General features: G+C 31.4%; 1 protein-coding gene across 1 annotated transcript; it reads left to right on the forward strand.

Moving 5' to 3' along the window:
• Window positions 1-2,955: 2,955 nt before the first annotated feature.
• Window positions 2,956-23,556, forward strand: ROS1 (DNA glycosylase/AP lyase ros1; the record flags this gene model as incomplete). The annotated part of the gene is made up of 7 exons (XM_051218729.1): window positions 2,956-3,040; window positions 5,775-6,133; window positions 8,878-9,314; window positions 12,300-12,497; window positions 19,381-19,515; window positions 21,062-21,225; window positions 21,902-23,556. Coding segments are annotated over 7 exons (2,493 nt in total), but the record flags the coding sequence as incomplete, so codon positions are not given.
• Window positions 23,557-23,571: the final 15 nt, after the last annotated feature.

Genomic DNA, 23,571 nt, shown 5'->3' on the forward strand with positions numbered 1-23,571 from the left:
GATATCTGCATTCTACATTTTGCGTACTCGAAAAAAATGTCATGAAAAGATCCCTAAAATCTTTCATCAACTAGTAAAGTTCGCGTTTCACTAAATATATGACCGCACGGCTTACTACTGAAGTTCACAAACATAGGCAACTACCTGAAAATAGTTTTAAATACAAACTGACAGCCATAAAATATATTAGCACTAAATATATATTTTGTTATATTTTTGAATTATTGAAGAGTACTCACTAATGACATATCTCTTAAACGGAACAATGCAAACAGCGATAAAGTAAGTTACTGACTGCATCTAAATGTTAGTACAGATTACCTATAATTAAAAAGGATGAAATGTATTAAAGATCCTGTAAAATTCAATTCGAATCGACGTTCAAACAGTGTGAATGTGATCAATAGCATTTAAAGTGATCATGAGAGGTTGTCACAATTATTGTGCTTTCTTAGCTTCCCATATTATTGTCTAGTATGTTAACAAAACTTTAACGAAGTTAACGTCTAACTCAAGGAATGTCAGTTTGTTAAAACCACTTATGTTATTTCCAATTCGCCTAAAATTTTACAAAATGAAATTGGACTCATTAATATAAACAATAGCAGGAATTTCAGACAGCGAGATATATCATCCTAATATGTGACTACTAATTTTAAGATATATTTACTGCAAATGGCGTTATAATTATTTCGTAAAATATTAGAAATATATCACACAACTGTAATGTGGACAAGTATTTTCTGAAACGGTGTTCTTCTTTACAGAAGATATAGAAAAATGTAAAATAGATATGAATTAAATCGACACTTTGCTTGACCATTATGTTCATTAGCCTTAACTCTTATAAAAAATTGTAGGACGAATACTTTCTATTTCTGCCCACTTTGTTGTTAAAGGTTTAACTGTTGATGGTTCCCTAATAATTTCTGATGAATTGCTTTATGTCGCATTGCTTTTATATTATTGGTGTGTACTCCCGTGGTGCGATCTACAAAGCGACGATAAGATACCCATAAGCAAGTCTAGATAAACATCGATATGCTCTCTAGTCATCCAGGTATATCGTAGTACTCGGTCGCATATAATCTCGTATAATTGGTATCATAGTTGTAGCTCGTCAGTTTCTCAGGCACTGGAAGTGTCTTTTTGACATGATCTATCATATATAAGACGGACCTCCTAATTATGTTTAACGAAGTTCTACTTACTCAGTCTTCTATAACACTTCTTCCTCTATTGAACTTGCGTTTTCTAGGGACCGTTTCGTCGATTTCTAAAACTTTTCTGATTCCTTTAAACGACTGATGGAAGCTTGTTATTTTCATTGCACATGTATCTCGACAGTAATCATACCACTGAACTGCCGAATCTTCAGGTTTCAGCCAATGTAACTGGTGCTTTTATTATTCGGCTTGCAACAATTATTTTAATCTGTATTAGTGTCAATCAGGATCAAGCGGAAAAAGTCCTCGTTCTAGTAGATGTTTTTCTCCAACATATATTACATAGACATACAACGTCTCAATGATAGTCTTTACAATGCCTAGCAGTCATTAGAATACCGTAATAACAAATAAAGGAACTTCTCAGTAATCCCGTGTGTTTTAGCCACTCAACTATGACGTCCTACTTGAAATCCCCTGTAAACCGGTCGTAAGTGAGCATTATATACTGAAATAAGTGCCGTGACCATGAAATCGCTCACTGGCTTCCGTTCTGTTCGTCCATAAATTATAGTCTAGTCGTTTAACAGAAGTTTTCGATTTACTAATAACAAAGTATATTTATCACTTCTAAATAAAAAGAATTGGAAAACATTCACAACTTTATTAATAACGCTTATTGGCAATAAAATGTTTGAATTAAGGAAGAAATCGAACGAAAACTGCTGACGACCAATGCAGGAAAATCCGAGGGTTAGTATAGAACAAGTGTACTCATAATAACCAAATCTTCAGCTATAGTAGCAATAATTAAACTGCTCATAAAATTTATTTAAGACTACTATTTAGAAAATATATAGTATTCGACAGAAATGTGCTTTGCAGAAAAGTACCGAAATATGTCTAATGATTATCTTCGTGAGGAGTGTGCACTCAAAAAGAACTATCAAGCGGACTGTCGAGAACATTTAGCCCAAAAACTATAATCGAAGGTAACGGACGGATTTTATCATCCCATATAATAAATATCTCAAATATTACAATCAAATTATCGGGGATCACTGAAATACGTTCAGCTTAAAAACGAACAAGATCTGTCCAGTTTTTACTATCCAACTAAAGGATATACTGTCAAAGGAACATGAATCAAATATAATTTTCTAAACGTAATTAATTAAATGTGTAAAACACAAACGTACACGGTGTGACTGACCTTTTTTGTCATTATTTGTGTAAACATCAATTACAGTTAAACATCACTAAATATCCTCTCAATAACTGGAGCATATAAATAGTTTTGAACATAGAAATGATAAGGAAATATGGATCCAGTTGTTCGACCAGCAAAAGAGCGAATACAACAGTTCAAAGTAAACTTCCTAGGTTCGCAATTGATTATTTCACTGAGAAATACAATAAAAGCTTCACTGGTGAACCTATCAGCTTACAGAATATGGAAACTAACTGATTAAGGAAACTGTTTTCTTCAATAAAATCAATTGAGTATTTGTATAACTGATGTCTGGATGTATCGGTTTAAAGCCTAAGATAGTTTTTTTCATTATTCAGGCGGTAAATAATAGTCAAAATAAAAACATCCTCCTTAATATGTACTATGCCATAATTAAATAAGTTTACATACAATATTTGAAAGGACTGTTTTCGTTTAGTCAAAATTATCGAACTTATTTCAAGTGTACTTTTCATGCTTCAGGTATATTTCATAGTCTTCGTTTTATTTTTTGTTACAATTAAGGTTTATTCATCCTTATTTCAACCTCTGAATCAAGTGACCAGCTTATTGACCTACAGTCTGCTCTCCGTTGCTTTGCTACTCTTATTCCTATTCCTAATTGTATTACTGATTTATCGACGTAAGTAATAAATTACCTTTGATTGGTAAAATGCTTAAATTCATTTAATTTATCAAATGGAAAGTAAATTCTATACAATAGGCTATTTTATCTTAACTGGTAACATAGCAAAAAGAAATTATTTAGTTATGATTTTATCAGAAAAGTTTTATCGAAATGAAAAGAAAAAAAAACATACTAACAAGCTTCATACATATATGACTCTTATGGCTTACATCTATGGAGTCATGCGTTTCTTACGAGATTGTACTCTGTAACTGAAATGTTGACTGGAAGTCAGTAAGTTTATAAGTAATGAGTGGTAAATGTACTATTGAGTAAGAAGAAGTAATAGGAATACTTTTGAGTTATACTTTAAAATTATTCACCAGATGATCAGAGAATTCAGTCTTAAAGTAAGTAATATTTCAGTCATTTTTTTCAATAGAATGAATGGTGATCATAGTCTAAACTATGGCTCATGATTTAAAAGACATTGAAGCATAAATTACGAAGTGAAAATATCAAAGGAATGATCTTAAAAGTAATTTACAAAAACTATGAGTTTGTGTTTAGAAAATTACTTAAATCAACACAAAATCCTTCAGCCTTAGTCAAACAGGCATACGAAATAATTCTAAAAATGTATTTACCAAGTCGGTTAAATCTTACTCTTACTAACTAAAGAACCTTACAGATAATTCTGATGCATTCTATTATGAACAGATTAGTTTTGTAATTAATGCAATCATTGACCCTTGATTTGTTTCTTATACATCCAACGAGCAGTGTTGAATATATAACGGCATAAATTTCGTTGTTGTTTGGGGGGGGGAGAGAGATAACCTGTAAAAAACACCAGCACTAAATCATTTGAAATTAAGCGTATTGCATTTTGGAAGAATACGTTGACAAGTACACGTTACAATGAATTATCTACCAAGGTTTGTTCTTATTTTCGAACATATCAGGTTGCCATATTTTAACAAACAACAATGTGATCTTAAATGTGAAACTACTATCAGGACATTGAAATGGTGAGTGACCACAATCTAAGTACATAGCCATATAAACCAAGGTATTACAATAGTTCCCTATTCAAATAGTTGTCGTTTATGTTTTCTTCTAAGTAAAAAATATTCACAATTAAAATCACATTACATATAAGGAATACCAAAAGAAATCTTGCTTAAGTATAAATCAGTAATAAAACATAATGCGTTATATCAGTCTTTGAAAAAAGTTCAGGGTTCCCCATGAAATGTCACTTCAATAAAACGATATCAGTAATTGAACTTCATATGTTTAATGAGCTTTTTAATATTCATAATTTATGGATAACTCTGTAAAGATAGTTGTCTTACTGTTTGAACTCGATTTTATCTCATCCTACAAGTAAACAACTTTGATTTATTTCTCAGCAAATTAATAAACCATTAATTGTGATTTACAAGAAGATATACTTTTAATGATTGATTTCAGCATAATTGATTGATCAGAATAATTAAGAAAAGCTTAGACTAATCTAACTGTAAACACCAATTAGAATCTATTTAGAAATTTTCGTTTTATTAACCAAAATATGGTGTAAAATTGTAGGTAATTCTCATGCATATAGAGGTCAGTTATTCCCGTAGATTTTTAACTCAGCTAACATTATAGATCAATATTTGTTTAATGAAAAAGAGACTCTGATGTGCAGACTCAAGTCATCATTAATTAGAATTTGGTTATTAATCCAATATCAATTGAAATTAGATTCTTTAAGTCAAACACTTTCATTCAGATCACTGAATCAAATGTTAGTACTGTAAAGCAAATAATAAATAAGCATTTTGTAAATTTAGTCACTTCTTTTTGCTTCAAATGTTTAGGTTGATTAAAAGTATTTACAAATATCTCTAAATAATACCGGCACAGTGACTTAGATAACACAGTTCATACCTAAGAAAAGTAAAATACAAATTCAAGAAGATAAAATATGGACACTGAATAGAAATTCCGAATGAAATTCTTTTGTCTTAGACTATTTTTTTCATTCAATCAGACAATTTCTAGTGTTATCAGGTCCCAGACAAGCAAAATAACAAATGGGTATTAAATAAAAACAGGAAGTATCTTGAATTATGAGGAAGAGAGATAAGCATTTTAGTTTAATACGGTTAGTTAACCACCTTCATTTAACTGTTTCTACATTCCAAATTTATTAAATAGATAAAAATAATGAACATTTGTTACTCGAAAGAAAAACTTTTTTTTAATAAAAAGAATATAATACAAAGATAATGATTAACCAAAGTCACATTAGGACTTATATTTTATCAAAGTATGTAAATGAAACAATAAAGCACCTTGGAAACTGATAAAAATATGAAAACTGGAATAGAAATTGTTCAATCTGTCCTAGTTATTTCGTTAAATTCAGTCAGTGAAATCAAAGGTTCTTTTCACTATTAATATCTTTGGATTTAATTTCCGAGATGATATCATGATGCATATTGTTTAAAAATAATACAATTTAATATTATGCAATACAATATCTTAAATAGAGCTTTGCTGAAATTTGGAGCCATGATGCTCTATTTTTTAAAACTGAGTATCTCTAACTAGTATACTGCCTAGAATGTTAATTTTGATTAGAACTTGTCTAACGATAATCATGATAGACTACTCTGTATAGTAGTGCTAATTTAGTCTCAAAATATCAATTAAATTAGGCTTACACAAGCTAGTTTATTTTATGTTTTGTTTCCAGGTCGTCACAGAGATGGAAAATCTAACAAACACTCATTTTTTATTAGTTTCAATCCAGCAAGACGTTTACATTCAAGCAGTGGGAATGGTTCATCCATCCTGGGACTAGGTAGTGATTTAACGACAAGTGGTTTACCGCTTGATTTAGCTACTCTTGAGCCATTATGGAATCAAGAAGTTAATTCATTATACGGCATTAGTAAACCTGATCTTAACAACTTTGAACAAGTCCCACAGATACCAGCAGCAAATATACGTTTTCTACGTTATATTGGGTGTGGAGCATTTGGTAAAGTGTGGGAAGGTTGGCTTCATGTTCGTGATGCGAATGGGGAACGATTTGAAAAGGTTGCACTAAAAGTAGGTTACTGATTTTGTTTAGGTTGATCATACATCCTTCCTTCCACATTTTTTTTCATTAAATCTTAAATTAGGTTGAAAATAACTAAGCATACCGTTAAAGTATAGCATATGAATAAACAGTGTCCCCCTAAAACTAACTCAGTATTGTTGACGAATAGAATGCTATAAATTATAAAATAAACTGACGTATATGAATGCATAAATTTTGTGTACATTGAAGGATTAGTTTTGCTTCGCTGAAGTTAAGTGGTATAAATACTTTTTCAGTATCTGAAGATCGACTTTAGATCAACACAGCTTTAATATTGGGCTATTAAAGAGATTTGAAATGAAGTAATTGTAGCGATTGCCTATAACTATAAAGTATCAGTCAACAGAGTATCAATAAACTTGGGGATAATTTAAGCACCATATTCTTATCTTTGGCAGTTTTCAATACAACTTTCGTAAATTAAAAAGTCATTTGGTAAAAACAAGATTAGGAAGTTATTGTTTAAAATCCAATACATACTAACCTGAAGCCAAATTTTGGATACCTCTCATTCTGTTCAGTTAATAACTGTATGTATAGTTTACTTTACAGACTCAGGAACTATAAATTCTTTAATTGAATTCAATATTCGAAATTGATTTCTAGTTTGAGAACATAAGTAAATAAACGAGTCAGGAAAATACCTAATACTCTTTATACTTGATGAAACGTTACTTAGAACAGTTCAAAAAAGAAGAGTTTTATAGAAGTATTAGACTCTAAGTAACATCTCTCAACTTATATCAATCTTTCTATACTTTGAGCCACTATTATTGTGTCTGCTATCAAGGCTGTCTGTTCCCATTTATTTTTTTTGTTTTATCTGTTACCTATATTTAATACAAAAATTTTGCCATTTCTCTTCAAAACATCAGTACATTTAGATTTTTGACATGTTTTTAATGAAAAAACTTACTTCCCTGTAAAATAACCCGTTTTACATAAATAATATCTTTTCTTACTGCAACTAGTATATCTATCGATAAGTTCACCAATTGTTTATATTTTAAAACTTTTGTTCAATCTAACAGTTGTACATATTTTAACGTACTTGTATACTTTCAGGTATGTGTCCACTTTTTCCACATAGAAATTTAGTATATGTACAGATAAACATGTACGCACAAGGCTACACATTTGCGCGTCTATTTGCTAATATAAATGGGAAAAAATCCCAGTCAGTTTCTTGACTGTTTGATATGTTTACATAGAAGAATGTGACTTTATCGATTTTTACTTTCAATACTTGAATTGAAATGCACAAAAGGAAACCTGATTAAAGAAAACTCAATAAACTGTGATAATTAGACTATTACACATTGTACTTAGCCTTCATCACTATGGAAACTCAGAGGTCACTAATAGCAAACCAAAATAATTCGGAAAATTAGTCTCTACTGAATTATTCGAAACTCCGCCTGTAGCTCTTCTAGGGCTACTGCCAGTCGCAAGCTCGGGTAAGGGAGGGGGGTTGAGCTGGGGGTCGTAAACCCTATCCCGTAGAAAACAACCTTACTAAAAAAACGCACAGACCAAGTCGCGACATTATGAATCATCGTTGAACAATCAATTGAATGGGATTCGTCACTATGCATCAACTTCCTTGACTATGGGAAAGCGTTAGACGGTATGGATAAAAGAACATTCTGGAAATTTCGACACTATGGAGTACCTGAGAAGATCGACAACATCATCTGGAATTCATACGATCGTGATCGTTAATAGACCCCTGGGTAGAAGCTTTTTCTCATTCAGTCTACCCTTTGGTACTGAATAAAGTCTGTCAATCACATTTATACGATAACCAAAAAGCTTTGCTATTAAAAAATGGACATTAAGCCAATAAATTTCACTGTTTGATAGCATATTTATTCTCTTTCACTAACAGAGAGTATCTCCAAACCTGAAAAATATCTTTCTCCAGGGACTAGGACCAATGTCACTTAGCGATGCAATCAAAATATTTACTACTGATGCATCTGAACATTATTAACCACAGCCCTACGTAACATGACTTTTAACCTCATCTAGAAATAGTATTTTTCAATTAACAAATAGTTTATTGTAGGTATAATAGGTACAAATTCGATTATCAGACATTCACCACTCTAAGAAATTATCATTATTACTCCAACCGTTCGAACCAGGATTAAAAGCAGATTTTAAACTGAAGTCAAACTAGTAGTACATAACTTTGTCAATATCATAATTTGATTCTGTTCTTCCTCTAAATTTGTTGACGCAACTTGCTGATTATCCTTGACGTTTCTTAACTTCATATCTTATTCTGATCTTGTTTTTAGGGGGTTTAATCATTTATAGTCCATTTTACTCGGTTTTTAAATGCTTAGTTGGTTATATTCAAATGATGGCAATTTTTTGGGTTGATCAAAAATAATAAGATCTGACGTCAAACTCACTATTGCCAACTAGGTTCAAGGCCTAATATTCTAAGTCGAGTTCGATAAATTTTATGATTAATGCTATGGTTAAAAATACAAACGAATAGGGTTTTTCAGAAATTTGTTCAACTATGAATCTTCTATTTTCATATCAAGGGCAAAATAGCTTTAATGTACAGTGAAGCTTATCATCTTATTCCGTGGGTATTGTGAAGAAAGTATGATAAAATATATTCCACTTATCATAAGCTAACAATTTAAACAGTGAAAAGATATAATAACAAATTTTTCGCTCTCACTTAAATCAGGTACGAAATTGTAAATCACTAACTGAAGCTGAATTTAAACGTGAAGCGACACTTATGCACAAATATCAACATACAAATATTGTACGATTCTTCGGTGTGTCATTTGACTCACCTGGACAACAATGTCTTGTCCTAGAAATGATGGATCAGGGCAATTTAAGAGATTATCTTCACCGTTCACGGCCAAGAATTGCACCTGATATAGCTGCGAATGTTTTTGCTGCTGCAGCTATCTGTGCCGCTGCTGGAAGAACAGGAGGTTCTGATGGCTCGTCAGTAAACACGAGCACAACTAGTACGGCGCCGGCTGGTGGAACGCCAAGTGCTTCAAACGTTATTACATTGACAGCACAGTTAGATCTACCTTCACTAGTCACTATAATGAGAGATATATGTCATGGATGCCGTTATCTTGAAGAGCAACACTTTGTCCATAGGTAAGAATTCCACTCCTTATTTTTATGCAGATCTACTTATTATGAACATTATGACTTTACTACTGGGTTGATACTAGAACTTACTGTTTTAGAAAATGAATAAACAAGTGTGTTTGCGGTCAGTATCCTAAACATTTCTTTCATGATTTCAAGGAAAAATCTGCTACTTGGTTCAGCGTAAAAGTGTTTATGAAATATTCCTGTGACATATATGACTTGATAACAGAAGGCTTAGTGAAACAAATAAATTGTGTTAGGACTACTGATAATATCACAGTTGATGATCTTATACTACAATCTGCTGTTAATGAACATTCTCGTGTAAAGTCGTAGTGCAAAATTAATGGCTTGATACAAATTGAGACATTTTAAGTGCAATTTAAATTCCTTAACATATCTACTATATGAGTGAATATTCATTCGTTTTGAAAATTGTCAGATCATGATTGGGCAACACAATACGTTATAAACCGTACGTGTCTATTATTTTGTTGTTATCAAATGTAAAACTCGTTACTGGGATTCATAAGCTATTCCACTAAACCCAACTCAGTGGTAAACATAAATTATGCTACATCGTAGTCACTTAAGTAATATTTCTAGGTACGGCAACTCTACATACTAGTAGGAATTAATTCGAAAGATATCTATATTATATATTGTTAGCTAACTCCAAACGCCTACGAGTATCTCTGCATCCTATAATTCAGTGACTATTTAGAGGGAGCTTTATCGTTGGCTTTACCTTTGTCAACTGTTAGTTATCACAGATCTGAAATAGATATCTGAGGTGTCTAGATATTTCCAGTAACTGTTTTATAGTTAAATTTTCCTCATAAAGAAATTTGGATGTTAATCAACGTAAAAATATCTATATTTTGGAAACATTCTACTGCTTAACTGGAGCTCTTTTTCAAAGCCTAGTAATAATGTAACTATGGGGCTACGATGCATACAATGTGTTCCTAAAGCATAGAGTAACTAGGGAACATTTTCTTTCTTTTCTTTGATGATGCACTAATTGTACTTTAAAGACCCAATCTGAAACAAGAGTAAGAAATTAGCTTCAAACTGATCGATTAAAGTCCCTGCAAACTATAAAAAGGAAAGGTTTAAAAAATCCTAAGATACTATTTACCAAGGAACGTGATCAGTTTCCGCAATCTTCTGGAACAAGGAATATAAGAAGTAACTTATAACACAATCACCTAAAAAAATAATACTTGAGGCAAATAAATTGAGTTATTTTCACTTGAAAATATTCCGTAAAAATGATGAAGACTTCAAACTGAAAAACAAAAAAATATTTGTACTAGAGTAACAGCATGTAAATGAAAAGTTCCTGTTTATAGAAATATGTATATCTGACATCTTGAACACACCTCTTCTTGACAAAACAATCCCTATGGTTCCTAGAAATTTTATCTTTGTCACGATGTTTTCCTTAAACCATATATCCAACTAATGAAAACGAAATAAACTGACATGTGAAACAGTTCAGGATCTGGGAAAAAACATTTTTTGACCCATGTTAATAAACTCTTCTCAAGTCAAGAAGTACCAAGAATAAAAAGCAACAAGATGGATATAAGAACAGAGAAAATATAAAAAGACTTGTTCCGACTTTTACTATTGATGGCATGACTTTCTACAAGTTTTACAGTGTTATCGTTTTTCTCATTAAAATTCCTTAACAACTGGACGTTAGGTGTTCAACTATGACTCTAAAATCGAAACAATAATTTACATGTGAAAAAAATTCAAAACTTTTCAGCTATTCAACTTCCGAATACAATATTTAAATTTGTGAAATTTCTGGTTCATTATAAAGATGAATGAATAAGATACTTTCATCATTCCATGTTTCTTCGCCATTATACGAGAGATTTTAAATGTTTGACTGGATTCTGATAGGTTATACAGGAACATAATGTTTGAAATATTAACAATAGTTGAAAAATGAGGAAAATCTCTTGGATCAACAGTTTTATCTTTGATCCTATAGATAGTAATGAACTCAACTGGTTTATAAACCTGGGGTTGCAGTCAAAATTATGGTACTATAGCATCTGAACTTCTCTAGTCTCATCGTGAAGGCTGATATATATGCAGTGATTTGAATTTACCAATTTAGTACAAAATTTAATCAGAGCTGAATTTTAAAGAATTACTATGTCTGAGCTATTCCACATTTGTCATGAAATTTCGACAAGTCACCAAGATAAATGAATTCGCTCACTTATTTTCTAAATGACACCAATCTTTGACTAGTAATGTACATACATTTTTCTAACACTCATTTAGCATCACTGTTTCGTTTTGCCTTATTGAGAGACTCAATGAATCTTCTGTTGTTTGGTAATCAGTATTATGCGACAGTTATTCATCCACTTAGTCAGCTTATGGCTATTCAAATTTGACAAGTTGAATTAAATGTGTTACGCATTACAAGATTTTGCTAATTATGAGAAAGTTATTGTTCTCGATGGCTGATTTGCTCTTTCAAGCTAAAAATTAAGATTTTATTAGAGTTGAATAAACTAAATTCATAGCTGTAGCACAATCTGATAGCTATCTGGACTCAATAGCTAAATGGATAGAGGGTTAATGTTTGAAGCCCAAAATGCCGTGTCTTAATATCAGTGTAATCCTCGGCTCTGAGATCCAGATACGATACTCAGCTGACAAGTCACATGTAGAACGAAAAGAATGTTCTGAGTTCCACTGCTAGCTACTAATTAATTTTAATACACTTGTAACCTAATGACAATTTGGCAGTTGTGCTAATCTCAGATCTCTGCCTATTCCGATTTCTAACCATGTGTCCGACAATTTCTACTTATTAATGAGGAAAACCAACTTCATTCCCGATAATTTATTATGTCCTATTCGACCTTATAAGACTGAGACATGCAATTATATCGATTTCCGCAATGATATTGTATTAAACTATTACTTATTAATGCATATAATCTCTTTCTTCAGAGACATTGCAGCACGAAACTGTTTAGTGAGTCATAATCATTCAAGTGGACGTATAGTCAAATTGTGTGATTTCGGACTAGCACGAGATATTTATAAAAATGATTACTACCGTAAGCGCAATGAACCCAAATTACCTGTGAGATGGATGTCGCCAGAAGCTATTCGTGATGGTTTATTCACAACAAAATCTGATGTTTGGTAAGTGGAAAATGTTTAGTATCAGCTACCACTACACTTTTTGGTTTATATTACACATATTTTTTAAATGGTACTAGGGAAGCTCAATAAAATCTAACAAAATCATTATACAGCAGTATGAATTACAAGTTTCGAAATTCAGTTCTAAAGCCTAAAGAAGTAGTTTTAATATTTTTTATTCATTTAGAAAAGATAAATATTCTTTTTTCTCAAGAGGCAATAATTGACATGACAAAATGTCAACCGAGTAGTTAACGAATAGAGGCTTTGTAATAAGGATTATAATCTCTCCCAAGGAGTCATTCATCATACACTACATTAAGATTAACATTTATTCAAGTGAGTGTCTCGTAGAGAAAAATCAATACCTGAGATTTTCATGCTGCTTGTTCTTTCGATAGCTGTAACTCTGAAATTATCTACTCATCTACATTTATTACCAGCACTTTTGCTTCAGCTTATATCTATCCAAATGAACAAAGTGGGAGTTATTTTGTTTTTAAACTCCACAATCAAAACATTCATTGTGTTTTGTATTCGATACCATAATATACAAGTAACCAATGCTCTGATTATAAATGCATAATTTACTGATTTATGCTTCTGTTTGTGAATATTTTAACAAACAAAGGCAAAACACTTATGATAAACCATTAAATGTACCTTTCATTTGACGCTTTAATAAGTACAAGGCATGAAAAATTAGGAAAATTAATGAAAACAACAATATAATAATCTAAATTCAATAAACAGTTAGGCACAGGAAGACACGTAAACTAAAATGATAGATAACATTTTAGTAAAAGAATTTCCAGAATTTATTGATCGTTTTGGGTGCAAAACAAATGAGGGAAGGAAAATAGGTTTCTATTAAAGTTCAGTAATTACAAACAACTTTTGGTAAATCAATGTTTTATACAATCTCAACAACAGGTTTCCAGATTTTTCAATAAATCATTACTTTAAGTTGTTTTATATCAGAATTATTTGGATGTGATAGATTATGCTTAAGGTAGATAGTAAACATTGTTGGAAGGATTATTTTACTCATAAACTTGTTCCTGATCAAAATAATTCACAAATGAATAAGGAGACTCATATACTGGCTAGTAAATTGTATTCCTGTCTGTTGATTATGCACAGTTTTATATCAGATGACGGTTTGCTAACTGAATGGTGAGAAAATAGAACTTTTTCAGTATTCAAACCTATACAGCGATTACATTGACCAATTAGTTTCTATGACGTGACTTTATGTCTAACAGAAGTCTATAGTAAGAAAACGTGTCAATTTAATTCCAAAGGAAAGAAGAGGCAAAAATATTTAAAAGGACTTCTGTAAGGTAAGCAAATATTTCCCTATTGATCACCGCGTTTAGTATTATAGCTACTGGGTAAAATCTCGATGTAAAAAAATCTATAATTGTTTTCATTTCTCTAAGCCTTTCACAGAATGCCTCAGTAGGAGTTATCCAAGAATCGTTCTTAATTTGATAACAGGTGGGTAAATAGCTTCATGCTTGCTTACCTAAGCAATATGATGGTTCAATACACTAAAAAATATTTATATAAGTGTTCTGTTAGAAAAGAATATCTTCTCTCTGTGTGAATTAAACACTGGTGTTTTAGCTTCATCTAACATACTTATATCCAGGCTTCAGTGTACTACTAATACATCTGTGATTCCGGATAACATGTTTCTTTTAATTACACAAGGTGTTTGTTCCGAAGTTGTCCGAGGTCTTTTAAGTTATTTTACAGACCATACGTCTATAATTTTATATACTTATCTGTAGATAATGAGCATCACAAAGACACATAATGGATATTATTAACTAACACTGAAATACCCTCATGTACAACTCACATTCTATATTCTAATTTTTAGATAAATCTGACGTAAATATGCTGCTTTTGACGACACAGGTTAAGAAGTTTTGTCTTTCGCTTACATAAAAAGAATAATTCAGTCTTAATTAGTTATAAATAAAGTTGAATTAGCTATCTGAAATGATTAGATATTATTGCAACTCAATCTGTAGGTTGATAATTATCAGATTCTGACAGGTAATACGTTGCTATGTAAGGATGTTCAAATTATTTCGTGTGACGTGTGGCATATTGGTGCATTGAATTAAGTGATACTGTTTATCTATCTAAAGTTCACCTCTGAACAAATAAACACTGAACATAAAACGAATTTACGCATGCTTGTAAATATCACACACAGTGTATATTGTGCAATGACCGAACACTTTATTTCTTTTGGAAATATTGATGCTTCTGCCCAACACTTGGTGGAAAACACTTTGTTCCTTTCAGAATGAAGCGGTCCATGTTTTTCAATCAAGAAACAAACCTATATCATTTTAATCATTAGAATAAGTCTGCCAATAAGATGAATTATGAGAGGAGGCTAAATTGTTCTGAAATTATGAGAAATGTTTAGTTTCCTTAAAATTCAATAAAGAAGCTTCCATCTTAATTCGAAAGCGGAATTTTTCTTAGCATATTTCTAAACGATTTCAGTGGAAGTAGTTCTCCCCTTCTAAAACCCTATATTGGTATTCCATATACATGAAAAATATTTAGGCGGATTCTAGTAAGTTGATCCACTCTAAACTCTTATGGAAAGTTAAAAAGAAGGTGACAAGAAAATTCACCTAAATGACACTCTAATACTTTTTCCGTTAAAATACCATCTGTCGATTAAAAAAATATCTCCAACTTGCCGGAAGAAACATGGTTGGAATGTCAGTTAGAATTGTAATGTATGAATTTGCCTTATAAGTCTAATCGGGATCTTATGAATTTGATAGATATATCATGGAATCAATATCGGTATGAAGAACAGTAAATTGACCTTTTGCAATTAAAGAAAAAGCGTTCAATTTACTCTTAAATAGGAATATCTATCTACCGTATCTTTTCTTAAAACCAAGTTATGAATGACCCTCTACCGATATAGAGTTGTAACCAGTGGTATGATCTATATTTCTGAACGAATTTCAGCCATAGCAAGTAATTTTACTAGGAGTTTTATGCGTTCGATTAAGTATGTGTTAACCATGTTCACTATTAGAAAATCCTGCAACAGAGGTATAATATTAAACAATTAACAGTTACCATCGCGAAAAATCCCGTGCAGTTTTCGGCATACTTTCAGTGATTACTGGAATGTGTCTTATGTCTAATAATCTCTATGCTAAAAGATATGTAGAATTTTAAATAATATTTGCTGGTGTGAAGTTTAGAACTTACCCTTATCTTTTATTATCACACATACGACATTTCCTTACTTGTTAATAACATACGATGCTGTAAAATGGTTCAATCATTTCTTAACTCCATAGTTTATTTAGCTACTCCTGTTCTGATTAACAACGAACACTACTAGAAGTCATTAGTTAATAGGCGTCAGATCTCATGAAATAAACTTTTTAGATAGGCCTCTATATGCATAATAGTAAAAGTGGATAATTACTATGAAATGTGATCATCAGTATGTACCGTTTAAAAAAATAATTTTGCAATATTGAGCACCATACATCCATCTATCCATTAAAAAGTAATAGAAACAATTATTTGTTCCAAAATGTAATCCACTAGCTACAATAAACATTACTTAAATTTACAATATATATATATATATATATATATATATATATATATATATATATATATCAATGGTTAAATACGTGGTTAGATAAGACTGAGTGAAGTTCTTTGCCTAATCGCGTGAATAAACCTAATAATCGAAAACGGAATACCTTTAAAGTGTCATATGTACACACAAACCTATTTCTTGTTGCAATCTCTTTAACAAACTTTCCCGGATCTCTGTAGATAAACAATAAGTGTGATTAGATTTATTTCAAATGGACGTAGATACGTGTGAGATGTTGTTCACATTGTAAAATTCTGCTAAACATGTTTATAGAAAATTTTAGAGTTATCCGCTTGACATGTTAATTCTTCTCCTTTTTACTTTCGATTCATCGTTTTTATGTATTGGCATTTTGTACATTATTTAGTTCTGAAACTTTCTTATTAAATGAGTCTTCTTAAAATTGATTTTTAGTTAAATGTTCCAGTATATGTATCTATTTAGGTAGATAGATTAGGTACCTCCGGTCTCTACTCATAAAGTCTGTATTCGAATGTTCTCTTAATAAACTATGAAGCGATTGTCTATAGTTGAAAAAAACATAGGACAAATAATCTACTACTTTAAAGTTGATATCAGTCCAGTCTTTGATTTGATTTATTGCATATAATAACATTATTTAAAGAGGACAAAAACCATTTGTATATCATCAAGTGAGATAATAACACTCAAAAGCTGATTAAATATCTTAACTTGAAACTTAGTCATATCTGTTACTGTACTACAGTCTATACAATCAGTCAGGCGTCACAATTTGATACTAGCTGAAAATGATGATTAAATTGATTTAGTAAAAATTTCTAAGAATATTTTGAAACGAAAAAACCAGTGGAAAAACTATTTAATCATATGTAATTAATGTTTTTCTTTGTTTGTGTGAACGGTTTTGTCAGTTCTAGAAGCAAAAAATTTAGACAGAAAATCACAAAATGTACACTTTTGTTACAATAAGATGTAACACGTATAGTAATTAATTATCAATGTTCGTTTTCACGAGAGTTTGTATTTGGACTTGTTTGCATACAAACACCTATATAGTTATGTTGCTAATCAACGCATAGAAAAACGTAAACTCGACATACACTGAATTTGCTTATCTTTTAAATGGATATATAAACAAATATATAGATACAGATAAGTTATATATAAACTAGCAGTTTATCATTATTTCTCTTACTATAGAACTGTTTTTATAGTCCAGTTAAACATAATTGTCAGTATGTAATTGATATATTAATACATCTAACGTTTACGTTGTATCGACATACATATACATCAGAGTCAAATGTTTAACGGGTTGTTAACTTATATTTCCTTAAGGAGGAATAAATAAGATTATTCACTCACTAATTACTATACACAAATTTATTTTCATTTATAATCTACCCTGACTACATTCGCCGTATTGAGCACACAAACTGGATTTTACATTATTAATTCTATTCTATCATTTAATAATAAATATATTTTTTATTATAACCCAATCAGTAAAAATTTTTTATTTCGCATGTTTTGTGACTTAATGCAAGCTACTTCTTCAGAGTAAATAATTTTGTTTGGCAAACAACTAGAGTAGTCCATTCTGATTGATTGTTATTATTCTTGACCGTATTCTGTGTTTTTTTTCAACATTTTCAGCAAAGAATAGCTAAACTCTTCATTTGAAAGCATCTTGTGAAGAAAAATTAGCTTCAATAGGTTGTCTTAAAATTTATTTAACGAATATACAAGTTTCGCAAAAGTTTGTCACTTATTACATATAATGGTAATCCTAAGAAATATTCCGGAGTTCTTACTAGCGATTGCACACGTTATGAAGAATAATTTTAAAAAGCATCCATATATTTTCATGCAGATTACAAGTTCTTGGATAATGTAAACGCATTTCATCTATAAAATTTTTATAATAAGAATGACTGACATTAATCAAGCCGAACTTTCATCAAAATAACCTTTCTTGAACTATACAAACTGAAATCTAGCTACAACAGTACAATGTCCAATGAAAAGAATTTTTCAACTAGAGTTTATAGCCTTATAGTAAAAATTCTACTACCATATGTAGAGTTTGAAGTGATCCTTCTTAATCTATCCATTAGATTATAAATACTCGAAGTGTGTACATCAAAATAGTAATTTTCACCATATTTCATTGTTTGAAAAGCTTGTTTGGTAACATTTCTCTTTTGCATAAGAAATTATAAATAAAACAGACGTCATATGATATTAAAGTGATAAAGTTAGCTTTGTTTACATAGTGATATAAGCTTAAAAAACAACAGTGAACTACATTAAATAATATGTTGGCAGAAGTTTATAGAAACAAGTCACTACACCAGAAAATTTACTAAGAAAACCAAACCATGTTCCAGTTATAGACGTTGAGTGATATTAAATGTAAAACGATTTTGTGATATTGAAACTCGTAACTTATGGATATAATAGTGACTGATTTCTCGAAAAATACTATTAATGTACTTATACAACTTTAGTTCCCTACCAAACAAGGTAAACAACTTGTGAATCCCAATTAAGTGTTTTTAACAGAACATTTTCGGGTGAGATTTTAGTTTCACAGTGGTTCAAGTAAACTATACACCAGTTTGACTGCCCTACATTAAAATTTTGTCGCGTGATCACGAATAAATCCAAATATTCCATATAAAATATACAAAATAGAAATAAATCTTTTAGTCAAATGAATGTAAGTGACTAGGGAGATACAATAATATCATTTGATTACGTTCCTGGAAAAGACCAGAGTAAACATAAATTTCTACTCTCATATGTGACTTATTTGCCAAGTATATGTTTATGTATTCAACATCGAACCGCATTGTTTGTATGAAATTTATTGACAGTGGCCGGTTCCTCAAACAGAATTCACTATTGCTAGTTTAAAACCTTCCTAATGGTTGAAACCCTAAGACTTCAACAAGTAATCTACTGTTGCACATTTGTAAAGAACCTTCCTATAGAATAATTTATTAGCTGTTTCCTTTGAAGTTTTCAATAAAATAAACAAATGTTTGAGTGTTAGGGTGGTTGCATTTTTATGACATTAAACCTAAGTTCGTTCGGTTAACTGATTCTGAATTAGATTTACATTATTTGCCTAATATTCTGAATATATTATTAAATTTATTTTATATCATAGGCCACGTGTAATCAATGTTATTACTACCTTATTTTTATGAACTTTTTCTGTCCTTTTAGGGCGTATGCTGTTACCTGCTGGGAAGTTTTAACCCTAGGTGCTGACCCATTTTACGGCCGAGCGAATGTGGATGTCATGAATTTAGTTATTGGTGGACACGTTTTGGGACGTCCTGAAAATTGTCCAGAAGAACTGTAAGTCCAAACAACAACAAGTTATTGATTAAAACCTTGAAACTGTATCTCAAGCTTAATGTAGATAGATGTTAACGAGTTCATAATATTACCAGTTCCTCATATTTAGATACTAATCATTCAAGCCTCACTATGAGAACGAAATCAAAAGAAAATGTTTCAACACGAAACCTAGTGGTCCTAACAAAGAAGTAGAATATAATCCAGACGATCAAAATAAAAAAATTGAATGAGTAATATTTAAAATGTTGAATTTATTGTTATTTATGGTCTGAGCAATAAACTATTCCCCCCCCACAAATTGTATTGTATTTGTTGTAACGTGTGACTGCAGGTTTTGATAAGCAGCGTTTTATCGATCGAATCAGTGGCACGTAAACACGTAATGAACGGCCTAGGGTTCTGATTGGTCCCGCTTCCCTGCCTAGCCCAGCCAGTTGAGTCTAGAACGCAAGTCACAGCCTCTGAGCTATGAATTATTATATTTTAGACATACTCTATTTATATACTAACCAAACAGACCACATCGTACCATAAAAATAGAAAACAACATCTGTACAATATTTAACGAGTGAAATAAATAGCGGCCAATAGGAAATGTTCATTTAACGTCCAAGGACATCATTAGACTTAACATGATAATGATTGGTATATTATTCTGCATCCATAACATTATTGTCCTTAATCATAGTATTATTATTAGATATATATATGCTAACAAGTGAATGAATTAATCTTTACGCTTATATGTTATACATTTTGGAACGAAAGATGGTGTCAAAACTGATATGTCACTCTTTCACACCCTGGGAAAGAAATTTCCATGATGAGCACTGAAACCTTCATCGGAAACAGTATGTACACATTTGTGAAGCACATCAAATAAAACAGTATTCTTTGTAATATTCAGCACATTTCGGCATAAATTTCCATTTAAACGTCCAATCATGAGTCTCCTTGTAAGGCAGTCACAACGTGATTGACATTCAGTTCATGGTGCTCATTTTTCCACTTTGTTGTATTGTTTTAGATGCTATACGAACACTCACATTATAGCAGAAAAGTAGAGTTCAAGAAACGCATAGCTGCAAGTAGTCTTTAATAATATTATTAACATTTGCAGTTAAATAAGCTGCGTGAAAAAGGTGCTAAGTGTTTTAGATATTTCAAAAAGGTTTAACTAAAGAAAATGATATTAATCGAGTAGTTCATGAACTATCAGTATTTTAGATAGCTTCACAACCATAGTATAACCATTAATTTAGTAATATCTGCTGGATTTGTAGAGCTCATATAATTGAAGTCATAATAAAAATATAATTCCTTTTCTCGAAGATACTTCAAAGGTCCCGATAGGCCAAAAGTGACTTTTACCATTTTAGACTTGAACAATGAGTTTTTTTATTATTTTTACCTACCACGCAAATGAAGTCTTGATAGATAAATGAAATACTTTTGAAACGCAATTGCAATACCATAACACACTATTTATTCAATTATTTTGTACAGAAGCCTAATAAAACAATTACTATCTGTTTACCTTCAGTTATAATCAACTACTACAATGTTGGAGTCGATTCACAGAAATGAGACCAACATTTGGACAGTTATGCAAAAAGATGGATGAATTCATTATGGCTTCACAAAATAATCAAAGCCCCTTCTCTCAACCATTTGTTGTATCGTTGCCTCTGCCCAAAAGTTTACAAGGTATGACTTAAAACATTTTAAAAGTGCTTGAAACATCATTTAATTATTCTATATTTTGTACTACAGAAAGCAATACAAGCAGTATTTTATTTAGTCAAAAACCGTGGGTGAAGATCCGAAGTGTCATTATACTAAGTTAGGAATTCGACTAAACATTTATCTAAAACAAACTTACCAAATCTCATCGCATTATTCTGTAGTATCAGGATTCGGTTATCACGTCATATTTACCTTCATAAATAGATATTTTTACTACCCCTTTCGATCTCCGAATGTGTAGATAGTCTTTTCTTGATTTCATTTTGCAACTTTTCACCTGTTCTTAATTTGTAGATGGTTTAAGTCAGTGTAAAAATATCTTATTCTCAATGGAATTAACATGGCCTATTTATCTTAAGGTTTTATTGGAGTCAAAGACACTTTTATCGGGTTGTAATTTCAAAAAAAAATATCAGAAAATTAATAGCTCTTCAAATTCATTATAACCCATACCTGAGCCCACCAAAAATTGTATGGCTAAACAGATTGTGGAAGGTTAAGAATAATTAACAGAATTTCTGGTTCCCTTTTATGTATCTAATGATAAGACTTCAGAGTTAGAACAAATACAGCTTTCCACGCCTAAACTTGTGACAACCAAAAAATATTAACCACTGATTATTATTTTGTCATATAGGTAGATCAGGACAACAAGCATCCATGTATGGTTCCAACAAACCACATCACGAATCAAATGATTTATCACTTTGCATGCTTTCTAATAACTGTCAACGTAGGACATCTCTAGATGGTGGACGCCCAGTAAGCGACATGGATTCATCGCTAATTAATGAGACCAATCTATCCCAAGGAATGAGTTCCAGTAAACAACTTCTACTATCATCCAACAATTCTAAAGACTTGAAGCCATCGGCATTTCATACAAAAAGCCGTTCGTATGCAGAAACAGCTACTCGTGGTTACATTGTAACACCTGGTGTTGAAGGCATTAGTATGAATAAGTTCAACTACCGGGAGTCTCGAATGGAGAACCGGATTTACACCTCATCAACTGCCCCACTGGCTGGTGCTTATGAATGTTCAATGTCTGATCCATCCACGGAACAGACGACATTGGCGACTACATCGAACGGTACTGAAAGTAATAGACAAGCCTCGGTTAAGCTGAAGTCGCGGTCAATACAAGGTAATACGGAGAACAGAATTGATAAAACGACAAACTCAACAAATGCGATTCTGCAACATCGACAAAACCAAATCCAACCACCAAGTTCAAACTTTTGCTTAGACACCTTATTACGCGATCAAAATGGCATGAAAGTAAATTCTTACAAAACTTTGGGTTTTCATGATAAGAGTGGTAATCACAGTAATAAGTTCAATTCCCTCAGTACCACCGATGCTAATAACAGTGATCAAAGAGGGAGTCATCTAGTTCCGTTTAATTACAACCATGCACACAGTAAACCACTACATTCTAAATCATTTAATTCAAAATCAACCAGTATGGTAGACACTATGCCTCATAGTGGTAGTGGGTCAACCAATAACCGGAGTCTAACAGCTTATTGGTTAATGGAAACTGGTGGTGGTGTTGACTCGCTAGGTTATGAAAGACCATCACTAATCCGTACATCATTTCCATCTCAGACGAACTCAGCGAATTCACATGGTGAAAATACTAATATTTCAACATTCATTGATCAAAACTGTAACAATGACTTTCTTGAAAGAGTTATTTGCAATCACCAATCGCTAAAAAAGGCATCAACTAACGTATTAACAACCTGAGTTTGAAGCATTACTGCGGAAGTGACCTTCGTATGTTACGAAACAATTAACGCACAATCACAAATATAAATAAGTACACATACAGTGCCATATTAAAAAGTATTAATTATCGGATGGCAAGTATTCTATTTTAACACACTGAAGTTTATTTGTTTTCTCTTTTGACTTTAACTGTTACTATACATATGAGATAGAAATCATTACCTGTTTCTTAATCGTCAATCAGTTTCTCTGCATTCATTCAAATGGTGTGTATAACCTAAGTTGAATGTCTATATCTTGCGTAAGTATATCTTATTCTTATTTCAGAAATCAAAATTATTACTTCCATGTTTATCAAGAGAAACAATGTTAATAATATCGAGCATTTCGATTACTCTTCTAAGTTTTTGTAAATTTTAAAATCTTTAATATAATGCATTCTACATTAAACTACTATATTAAAACTAAGTAGCTAACGTTTTTAAAATAATTTCTGCTGGCTTAATCATATGTAACTGTCGTTTGTATCGTCAAATTAAAGACAACTTTTTCAGGAAACAATGACATTTTATT

Source organism: Schistosoma haematobium, chromosome ZW (genome assembly GCF_000699445.3).
Source record: "Schistosoma haematobium chromosome ZW, whole genome shotgun sequence".
Classification (NCBI taxonomy): domain Eukaryota; kingdom Metazoa; phylum Platyhelminthes; class Trematoda; order Strigeidida; family Schistosomatidae; genus Schistosoma; species Schistosoma haematobium.